At 40.1% G+C, this 11,279-nt stretch overlaps 2 protein-coding genes across 2 annotated transcripts in view; both read left to right on the top strand.

Annotated features, from left to right (window-relative positions):
• The first annotated feature begins 1,014 nt into the window (after positions 1-1,014).
• On the top strand, positions 1,015-9,037 carry STX16 (syntaxin 16). The gene is made up of 8 exons (XM_005423626.3): positions 1,015-1,270; positions 2,283-2,390; positions 3,285-3,425; positions 3,933-4,095; positions 4,977-5,068; positions 5,218-5,361; positions 5,869-5,949; positions 6,927-9,037. Exons 2-8 carry the CDS (start codon positions 2,298-2,300, stop codon positions 7,029-7,031), a joined length of 819 nt encoding a protein of 272 aa, XP_005423683.1. The 5' UTR covers positions 1,015-1,270; positions 2,283-2,297; the 3' UTR covers positions 7,032-9,037.
• A 2,022-nt stretch (positions 9,038-11,059) lies between these two features.
• NPEPL1 (aminopeptidase like 1) overlaps positions 11,060-11,279 on the top strand; it is a 12,931-nt gene continuing 12,711 nt past the window's right edge. The window contains exon 1 of the mRNA XM_031059085.1: positions 11,060-11,092. Coding sequence (XP_030914945.1) covers positions 11,060-11,092 — 33 coding nt within the window. The remainder of the gene's footprint in view (positions 11,093-11,279) is intronic.

Raw genomic sequence — 11,279 nt, 5'->3', positions numbered from 1 at the left:
TACTCAGCAGCCAGTGCAATAACATTGAGCACCTGCATCAAATATTTATTTGTTAACATTAATTGAAGGTTTTGGCTAGGCTGCTCACTACAGTGGGGGCTCTCAGTGACTGGGCACTGTCCATGTGTGCAGGGGTGGAAGGAGTCATTTCTGGCCCTGTGGGCATTTCAGAGTCCCACAGGGGATCTGTCTCAGCCAGAGGTGTGGAGGTGGCTGTGAGCTGTTTGTCTCTCATGGTTTGGTGCTGCTGCTGTGTTTCCCTGGGGTGCTGTCCCCAGGCAGAGCTGCTGAGTGCCACCAGGCCAGGGGGGCAAATTCCAGCCCACAGCACCTCAGCTTCCCTGAGTTCATGTCCAGCTTTCCCCTTGAGAAATCCTGTGCTGTGAGAATTCTGTCAACAATTTCATTCCTAAACTCAGACAATCAAAGCAGCATCTTTAACAGTGGAGTCCTGTTCCAGAAGCTTGGGGAATCTCCTAAGAGATCATCAGCTGCTGCTGCTTTGTTAAACCACGAGGATTCTGTCCAGTTTTAGGTCTGACTTTGTTAATGTTGGAGTGAAATACCCTTTTGCTCACACATCCCCTCCCCAGTGCAAGGACTGGTGAACAGAAGGTGCAGATTCATGTGCTGGTGTATTTTTTCAGATCCCTGCAGGGTTAATGTTCCCTGGAAGCAGAGCACAGCTCAAGTGTGTACAGAAGTGACTGAACATTTGCTTTTGCATTTTGTCCTTTGCTGGTTTTGATCCTGTGAGAACTGGGGTGCTTGTCCATAAATGTCAGTAAATGTCCTAAAAAGCTCCTCTGTGCCCCCTCAATCACAACCAAAGCCAGTGGATGCTGAGTGCTGCAATCAGACTGCCCTTGCTGTCATTCTTCTCTGGATTCTATTGCAGCTTTTCTGCCTGACATTTCAGCATTTAGAAACTTCACTGTGCAATTACTTTGTAAAACAAACCAAGCTCTGCACTTGATCTCTTTATGTTCTTGTTGTTTACCAAGGAACTGAAATGTTTTTTTAAAAGTTGGTGTATTAAGCAAAATGCTGACTTAAAATGCAATATCATGATGTATTTATTGATTAACCATGTCTTAAAAGCCAGTTTGTTTGTTCTTGGTAAACCATCATGCTTTAAAAATAAATCAGTATTTTCTCAACTGACCATGCCCTATATCTGTCCTATGTCTCTTTTTTCCCTTTTGTCTTTTGCTGTCTCTAACTGGATGGGGCTGATGGGATCCACAAATCACTTCAGGAGCTGGATGAGGTATTCTTTTTCACATTTTATTCTGCCATGGTGCATCAAGCCTACATCACTGAGCCAAAACAGTCTCTCTTTATTCTGATAGTTTATAGAATTTCATTGTATAGGATGAAGTGTCTTTGCACAGTAGAAGGACAGGCTGCATAGAGAAATCAAGCATTTTGTGATATTATAAATAGATAAATGTATGAACCAATCTGACTTGTTGTGGGCCTGTGGGGTAGAGTGACTTTGCACCGTGAAGCCATTAACTATTCTTCATGCTGTGCATAAATTATGCAAACTTTATTGATCAGGAATAAAGTCAGGGATAAAGAAATAGCTTTCAAGAAAGAGTTGCTCAGGAAGAAAGGGGGATTGTTTTTTAAAAAGGGATGGGGTAGGGAACCACAGAACTTTCCAGGCCTGATAAAGGAAAATTCCAAATTTGGGAGAAAATAGTGAAATGTTTATATGAAAGCTTTTCCAAGTAATTAGTTAATGTTGTAAGTGGTATTATTGATGATCATCTGCAGTACTGCCTTGGCTATTTGTGTTTAGCACAATTTAATTCTCACTAAGTAATTTAACCATTTGAGATGCATGTCAGTTTGCAAGAGTGTTTGTTCTTCAAAATAACATTGTTTGAGAACAAGCAGTTATAATAAATGTTTTTTCTGAGATTTTCCCAACTGCAGTTTTCAAACTTGCCAAGCTCAGTATGAACTGTGCCGCAACATTGGCTGTGAATTGTTGTCTGATAGAAATGCACCAACATGAGAGTTACTCGAATTCTCACTGCAATACCACCTTTCCTCCTGGGAAATCTGCTAAGAATTTATTCTAAGAGTAACTCTAAGCTTTCAGATGCTGCACAAGAGGGAGGGTGTGGGTCATTAGCACAGAGAGCCAAACCAGGAGATGAGATGTTTGACACGAGCAAACTCATGGGAAGGCATAGATGCTCTTTTTCTGGTGCTCAAGGGTTGGGATGTAATTAGCAGCAGTTAATTGGCTGTCTCTGTTCCCTGTGCAGCTGGCTGATGACCGCATGGCCCTGGTGTCAGGGATCAGCCTGGACCCCGAGGCCGCCATCGGCGTCACCAAGCGCCTCCCTCCCAAGTGGGTGGATGGGGCAGACGAGGTGGGTGCTGTGACCTCCACGGAGGGATTTGTTACTGGTGTCACTGCCATTGTGTCAGTTTCCTAGCAGAAATAGTATTGGAAGAAAGATTCAAATAAGAATTTTGGCTCGAAGTTTTGTTTGAAGCTGCTGAGGGGTCCAGTTGAATAGACCCTAGAATGGTGGAGATGAGCAGTCCTGTGTTTGAAAACAGGAAATGTTAATGTTTTCTAGCAGGAGAATTTTTCTGCCTCCTTAATCTATATGCCTTGCAAGTTTTGGAAATATTTTGACAAATCCAAGGGGATGATTCTGGAAGCATCTAATTAACAACTTTTTCCAGTATTTGGAGTGTGAAGCTATTCTTGACTTTCAGAAAATCCTTTTTTTTTAAATGCACATTCAGAACACATGTTGGCTCATCAGTTTGTGTGGACAGAATCCACTGTGCAGAAAGATGCTTAGTCTCCTTTTACAGCATAATCTTCCTTACAGATTTATTTTTAATTACTTGGTTGAAAGCATGGCATTTAACTTCTCCTGTTGAGTTGAGGCTATTCAATTTCTGACAGAGCTAAAGGTGTGACCTGAATTTCCATTTATTTTTTTGGAAGTTGGCGAAATCTTCTAGCTGTGATGCTGTATAATTATAAAAATATTATTCTAACTTAATGAAGCCCATTAGAAAGCAGCAGTCTTGTCTAAGATTAATGAGTAGGTTTAAAAAAGTAGCAAACTCAAAGTCTATTAAGAGTATCAGTTTCTTAGTCAGCTTTTTATGTGGCTTTTAATAATATTTGGTTTGCCTTTTATGTTACAGATTCCTCTCAATGATTTTTGTCTAACATTTGACAGAACCTTTTCCCCTGAAGCATGAATTAATTCCCTCTCTTCCTGTTGGGCTTTCTGTTTTAGATTCAGTATGATATTGCCAGGGTTAAACAGAAAATGAAAGAATTAGCCAGTCTTCATGATAAACATCTAAACAGGCCCACACTGGATGACAGCAGTGAAGAGGAACGGGCAATAGAAATCACAACCCAGGAGATCACACAGGTACAGAGGCCTTTGGGTCCTAAACCTCCAGTTTGGCACATCTTTAATGCTTTAGGATGAGGCAGTGGTTTGCTCTGAGCAAAGGATTTATTTTGTGATCAGTGTTGGAGCGAGCCAGAAGTCCTGGGCTCTGCTCTGGACTTCCCAACAAGTCACTTAAACCTCCCTGTTCTTTTCCTTACCTGTTTGATTTTCTACTTGGAACAGGATTGGGAGATTACCAAATCAAATTTACAGTTATCTCAGAGAAATCTGTATCTGCAGATGTCTATTCTGAGGCTTGCAGTCCAGCTAACTATAATGAAGCAAATGTCTTTGGTCAGAGGGAGTTTGTTAGCTCAAAGTTATTTGTTCATTTATGTTCTGTTTCCATATCTTTTTAAACATTGCACAGGGCAAATTAAAAAATTACTTTAAAAAATGTAGAAATCAAAATATTAGTCTTCAAAGTGCTGTTTACAGTGTGTGCTCCTGTATGATTTTGCACTGATGGAATTGTTCTCTCAGTTATTCCACAGGTGTCAGAGAGCAGTGCAGGTGCTGCAGAGCAGGTCACGAACTTGCACAGAGCAAGAAGCACGTGTTCTCAGGAATGTGGTGTCTTCCTTAGCACAGGCCCTGCAGGACCTCTCCACCAACTTTAGGCATGCACAGTCTGACTATCTCAAACGTAAGCATAAGAGAGGAACAGCAATGCACGGGCCGCTTCCGTGGGAAGCACTCACTGAGCTGTGCTTGTCTTGGTTGGGGAAACTGAAGCACAGAAGGGTTAAGTGATGCACACAGGACTAACCAGAGGCTGGAATTGGAGAGTTTGTGGTTCACAGCCCATGTTCAAACTGCTTTGTTCTACTTCTTTTTCTTGTTGCTAAAGAAGAAATGTCATAGTTGAGCGTATCAACCAAACCATATTTCATCCATCCACAATTTTAATGCATTTTGCTTCTCAAATTGTGGTGTGCAGAGCTGCATCTGTTACACTGGTGAAGCAGCCACTGGTCTTCAGCCATGATACCTGCTGCAGATGGCAGGCTGTGATAGATAAAGCTTAAGAGATAGTCTGTGATAAATTAAAATTCTGCATCCATAAACAGACTGGAAGTGGAATAATTTCTATTTAGAAGTAAAATTTTGTTCTATTCTGTTTTAAGCTGAGATAGATTTTTTAAATCTTGAAAGAAACCCACAAAAACTGTATTTTTTAAAATTTAACATTAATATTTCTTCCTCCTGTGGTATAAATGGCACAGGTGGAACTGAAGGTCACAGTTCAGACAAGGATTGTTCCCAAGAGAATTTGTTACAAAATAGCCTGGAGTGATCACACTTTAAGGCTCTTAACCTTCCTAATTTTTTTAACTCCATGGAACATAACAACTTAAAAATCACAGATTTAATCAGTCTTGCAAGTCTGGTTGAATTTGTTACGCTTTTGTTAAACAGTAAGCCTGACAGTTAAAATTTAAATATTATGATTTATGTAATTTACTACCCAGATTTTCTTTGTTGTGCTTTTCTGTCTGGTGCTCAAACATAGTTTGTCATTTACAGGTATGAAGAATAGAGAAGAAAGGTCCAAACACTTCTTTGACACCTCAGTCCCACTGATGGATGATGGGGAAGATGATACACTTTATGACAGAGTAAGTTAAGATCTTATTACACAAATTCAATATTAATTGCATTTTCTCTTCTCAGATTGTAAATATCTGAGTTATGAAATCTTTTTATGCTTTTAATTATTTCCATGTCATTAATATTAGTTCAGCATGTAAATCTTCTATTTCAACAGGGTTTTACAGATGACCAGCTGGCATTGGTGGAGCAAAACACCCTGATGGTGGAAGAGAGGGAGCGAGAAATCCGTCAGATTGTGCAGTCAATCTCTGATCTCAACGAGATATTTAGGGACCTGGGAGCAATGATAGTAGAACAGGTACATGGACAGCACAGTGTTAGTGAGAAATGGGACATTCCATGCAGTGTGAAGGCTTCCAGACTCACTTTTCCTAATTTACTTCTTCATGCTCAGACTTCCTCTGCTTGAAATCTGCCACAAGTTGGGTTAACGAAAATAAATTAATAAAAATTCAACTTGTATTGTGGGTTAGACTTAAAAACCAAAAAACATAGAAAGCCACAGTTCACTTGGTTATTTCTCCCAGAGATCAGTTTATGTTGAGTTTGTCAGCCAAAAGCAGTTGGTCTGGAATTAAGATGATTGTAAGGGATGTGATGTGAGATGGTGACAGGGCTGCTGTTAGGAACTGAGCAAGGAATTTGCTTAATGAAGTCCCAACTAGTTCTGTAAAAATTCATTGTTTACATAGCTCATGAGCTGTTTGCTGTGAGTGTTGTTAATTACTGTGCTGCTTATGATAACATTTGCTTTATGAAGTTCATTTAGGTTCAATTTGGTGCTTGTTTTCTCCATTTTATTTAGGGAACAGTTCTAGATAGAATTGACTATAATATTGAACAGTCATGTATGAAAACTGAAGAGGGTCTAAAACAACTGCATAAGGTAAGCTGATGGAATACTTAAGCCATTTTGCATGTCTAACAAGCTTTTCTAATTACAGCTGTCCTGTAAGAGGAGCTTCCCATGTAACTTCTGGTAATGTCATGCTTGATGCCTCGAGTTGATTTCTTCAAAGACTTTCTGGGCATCCAACCAATGTGCTTTGATATTTATATTGCTGACCTGGTGGGACCTGTCTGCAATTCCTTCTCTCTTTTAAAAGCCAGGCACTTGGGAATAGGGCTGGTTATTGGGTACCTCACTGCAGATTTTAGTTTGAAAACATTATCTCAGTCATATGAGCAGAAAGAATAATTATTAATGTTTTCTCTTACCATCTGACACTTGTTAGATGTTAGGTCCAACCTCTTGCTTTAATGTGAAGTTTTGCTATGAACACCTGGAAAGTTTTAAAAACATTGATCTCAGCAGATCAGAGTTTTGTGGTCATTTTGTTTTGGTTTTATTTTGAAGGCTTATTAATTAAAAACAAAATACAGGCTTTGTTTTATTTAGCTTCTATTAATAGACTTTAATTTGGCTTTTGGAGAGTTTCCTCTATGTTGTGTCCTATTAATTCCCCTGCTAAAAGGAGGAGAGGGATGAGAAAATATGGTTAGAAGAAAGAAGGAATGAAGCAGAAAACTTCAGAACCAACTCAAAGCTTTCAGTTCTAATTTAAATTAAGTGAAAATGCACAGCTGACCAGGTACAACAAATGTGCCTGTTAAAAAAGAAATTTTGCTGTGAATTTTAATGTCCTTCAAACATGAAGGAAAGAATCTTATCTCAGCAAACTGAGTCTTTAACATGGGTGGATGTGGCTTCAGTGTGCATTTACCTTCCCTGGAGCTTCTGGTGCAGATCAGAGTTACTGTGTGAGAATTGCCTGCAATATACATTACACTTGCACTAAACAAGAGTCTGTACCTCAGCTTTCCAGAAATCTAATTATTAACTCTTCCCTCTCTGTTTTACAGGCAGAGCAATATCAAAAGAAGAATCGGAAGATGCTCGTTATTTTAATTTTGTTTGTTATAGTAATTGTCCTTATTGTTGTTCTTATTGGTGTAAAGTCACACTAGGTTTCGCTTCATTTTCTCATTTTTGGAGTTTCTGTGAACTTTTTTCCCAATGTGAATGGATGGACCTGCACTCCAGAAAGCTGCCTTTGAATGTACAAGCCCTTGTGGTGCAACGTCTGTGCAATGTTTCTGTAGAATTCTTCAAAGTACAAGTTTGGTGGTCTGTGAGGTGTTTGTAAGGATTAGATGGAAATTGTCAGGAAATTTGATGCTCCCACACAAAAAAATTCGGTGCTCTATGCAGAGGTATTTTGAAACACAGTACTTAAGAATAATTAAAAATTGAAGTTTACCAGTGACTACAGTAATTAGTGTGTTACTGTGAACAAAAATGTGTTGTCTTCTATATTCTTATGTCATAATTGTTACAGGTTTCAAATTTAAACCATGTCACTGATTCAGTGGGACTGGATGTCAAAAATTGATCTTAATGTAAAATTTGTTGAGACACAAAATTGTTTGATTGAATGCCCATTCTTCCAGACTCGAAACCTCCAAAGAACTGGATAGGCAGCTAAAAAGGAAAGCTTTTAGCAATCAGAACATAATCCAACCCCTGTGATCTTAATTTAGATACTGCACCATTACTAAGAATCAGTGGTACTTGATCTTGTAAATAACAAGATGTAATCACTGGCATAATTTAACATGTTTAGTTAATTAAAAAATTTTCTGAGCTTGAGTAATCATGGGAATGATTTTCCTTCATTGGCATGATCATACATTTTTTTCATGCATTATTTTTTTTAGTTAAAGTACAGACATTACATTAAAGCAGGGAAGTTAAGCTGAAAAAGTGGAGTAGAAACCCAAAAAGAGAATCTCTCTGGCCTGCTGCAGTGGGTCTTGGATGTTTCAAACTGTAGCTGCTGTATAAATTGTTTATTTTACAATGCATTTGTCCATATGGGTTATGGTTTTTGTGTAAGGAGTGGCTTCACTACAGTAGATATTACATCCATTTTCCCTGACAGAAAATTCTCTTTCAAATGTCTTCCTGGGAGAGGACATGTTTGTGGTCTTTTACTGACCATGAGAGGTGTCATGCAAATGACATGTTACACGGCCTTCAGTGGAGAATTTGGGGTTTTCACTGCTTTTTTCAGTGGAGAACTTTGCTGCAGGCCATACAACAGAAATTAAGGCACCATATAAGTAATAGAATACTCTTAATTTAATTCAGGCCTGAAGCGATGTGCAATTGTAGAGGCCTTGTCTTAATATTTTTAATATTGCTTTTTATATGTTTGGTTGGGTTTTTTTTATTTCCCCAAAGGGACTGTAACTTCCTTCATTTTCTGACTGATACAAGTGCTCCCCATAGACCTGCAGAGCTGCTCTGCTCCAAGCCCCAGAAGTGCAGGTTCACAACACTATGTGATACTGAAGTTGCATCTCTTGCCTGCCCTGAGTTTCTTTACTCTGTGCTGAAGAGGACTTGAGACATGGCTTTAAACTGACCATTTTCAGGGATGGACCTGAAAGCAAAGACTGCAAAAACATTAAAGCCTTGGCTTTTTGTGGGGCTAATGAAAAGCTTTGTACCACTCTTGTTACCTCTAGAGAAAGGGGATGTTGAACCACCAAAACTGCCAGTTCAAACTGTTCATGGATTTCATGAAGTAAATTGGTGAAAGGAAGAATGAGGCTTGTGTTGGGTGTGCAGCTCCCCTGTTCTGGTGATAGATCTTTCAATGATCGTGAGTAAAACTACTGTCTCCCTCGTGCTGGCTGCATCACTTGGTGTGAAGCAGCAAATGGCTATAATTTAATATACTGTATTTGCAACTTTCTCTCTAACATGAGATCGTGTTATTTATTTCTGTTTTGACCGGTGCTTTTGACATTTTATCATGGCAGATGGTTTCAAAGAAGTAATAAAACACTTCCAACCTAATTGGGCAATTATTCTTTTTTTTTAATTTAAATTATAAACTGAAACATACTTTTGTAATGTTAACATGTTTCTGTTCTTCATAATAAATGAAAGTGGCAGTGATGTGAAATATCTTTTTTTTTTTAAGTAACTTTCTGCAGCACAATGTCATTTGCATTGTCAAGAGTTATTTCCCATGAGTTATGCCCTCTGTCTACCTATTTTCTACCTAAATTCTGTATGAGGAAATGCATTTTTAATGAGGTTAAACTCAGATGTCAAGTGTCCTATGTACCTTGAGCTGGAATTTATTGAAGTTTCATTCTGTTGAGGAAGAAAACTCAGGACAGGTTAAATAATTGCTGGTGTGTGGCTTATTCTGAATCAGTCTGAATAACTGTCAGCAGTTCAGCCAAACCTGATGCTGTGCTCTGTGGGAGTATCCCCACAAAAGGGGATCTGTCTGTGCCTTGGGGCAGTGAAAGCCCAGAAAAGCCACAGCAGCTGCTGCCTCCTCAGGTGTTCAGGAGCTGCCTGAGCCTCCTGCCCTCGCTTCTGCCCAGCCCTGGAAATCTCTGTGTGCTGCTGCAGCCAGAGCTGGGACCCTCTCTCAGCCTGGGGCTTCTTCACGGGTGCTGGATTCTTCTCAGCCTGTGTGGAAGCTCAAATTCCTTACAAAGGAACAGAACAGCACTGCTAAAGCAACTCCCAAGGATTTGTGTCTCCTCACCTGGTGGGAATGGCCTGTAAAGCTGTTGCTAGTACACAGTTTCTCCATTAAAATGCATGTGAGCGTGCAAAAAAATGAGCTGCAACTTGTTAGCAGAAATTAATTACATGCCAAAAGGACAGTATTAAAAGCATTGTAATAGTGAATTTATTTTTACTGCAAGTTTTCTCTAGAAACTGAAAAGTAATGTGGAAGAATTGGTTTTTCTCTTGCTGATTTTTGGAATGTGCTAAAAATTGGATATCTATCCTTAATGCTGTGTTCACTGCCTAGATTGCATTGAATAAGGTTTGCTTTTATGAACCACAACACAAAGGAGTCAACTCTTGCTTAGGTGTTTGGAAACTGTTTGGTACAGCCTTGCAAAACTTAAGTTCTTGGATAGGTTACAGTGAAACTGATTTTGTTGGAAAAAAATATGCTTACTGTTTTAAAAAACCCAAACCAAACAGTCACCTTAAACAAAACTCATTAAAACAGGGAATTCATTATAATTTGCACATTAATTACAATGGATCATGTAAGATTCAATTTTACTGGCTTAATTCCATGAATACTTGTAGAGGATCAATAACTGGAAGACAGGTCCTTGCTGCAGCTTCTGCTGAAGCTCAGACAAATAGAAATGTTTGCAGCTGCTGGTGGTGGGATATTCACAGGGAGTTTCTGTAGGTAAAATTGATTTCCTCAGTCCATTCCCTTCACGAGGACCCTCCTCTGCTGCCCTTAACTGCAACAAAAGGATCATGGGTTAGGTGAGTGTTTCCTACTGTTTTATTTGCTTTTCAGATGCTGTGGATTCAGGGAATGTGCTGGTTTTGGACTCTCAGAGCAGCAGAACCGCAGAGTTTGAACTCAATGATTGGGAGCTTACTGCCTGGAGGAATCTTTGGAATATCTCAATCCTGAAGTAATTGCTGTGTGTCCTCTCACTCCCACGCTGATCTTATGTGTTGGCATACCAGTGGACCCCGAGCAGTGTATTTTCTGTGGCTCCGGGAAGAGACTCGTTAAAGCCAGAGCCTGTGTATTGAGTTACTCTCCCATCTGTGAGGATGCACGACCGACCTCTGCAACAGATGTTCCTACAACTTTTTATTTTCAATAAAGTTTCTGCGATGTCCCTTCAAAGACCTTACTCTAGAGAAGTTTTTTTCTGGAATTCAGCCTGGGTTTGGTGGGGTTTTTTTTGTTTTTCTTTTAGGTGTATTTCCATTATATGCATCAGAATTCACTTTTCTCGCGTAGGTGGAAGATTGCACAGACCTTCCCAGCTTTCCTGGCTGCAGATCAGTGAGCATCAGCTTCCCCACGGAACGGTCAGAGCACCAAACCTGTCTGAGCTCCAGGAGCGTTCGGACCGCGCTCCCAGGGACAGGCTGGGATTGTCGGGGTGTCTGTGCAGGACAGGAGTTGGACTCGATGATCTCTGTCCTTCCAAATCAGCAGATTCTGGTAATTGTCCGCTGACCAAACATTAATAGAAGGCGCTTGGCAACTACGAAAAGATCAGAATAACCACCTTATTCTACTCCAAGCCACCATGTAGGTGCACTATGAAAAGGCCCTGGGAAAGCCCCGTTGGCTCAGCGCTGTGCCCGGAGCCCGCCCGGGCCGTGCCCGGCGCTGCCGCGGCACCGGC

The sequence above is a fragment of the Geospiza fortis genome, unplaced genomic scaffold, assembly GCF_000277835.1.
Source record: "Geospiza fortis unplaced genomic scaffold, GeoFor_1.0 scaffold361, whole genome shotgun sequence".
NCBI classification, from domain to species: Eukaryota; Metazoa; Chordata; class Aves; order Passeriformes; family Thraupidae; genus Geospiza; species Geospiza fortis.
The sequence above is the reverse complement of the archived record's forward strand: the minus strand, read 5'-3'. Positions and strand labels throughout refer to the sequence as shown.

Excerpts from the sequence above, each read along its gene's own strand:
- STX16 (XM_005423626.3), top strand. The coding sequence starts at position 2,298 with ATGGCCCTGGTGTCAGGGATCAGCCTGGACCCCGAGGCCGCCATCGGC. Across the intron at positions 5,069-5,217 it reads ATGATACACTTTATGACAGA|GGTTTTACAGATGACCAGCT; the intron begins GTAAGTTAAGAT and ends CTATTTCAACAG. Across the intron at positions 5,950-6,926 it reads GTCTAAAACAACTGCATAAG|GCAGAGCAATATCAAAAGAA; the intron begins GTAAGCTGATGG and ends TCTGTTTTACAG.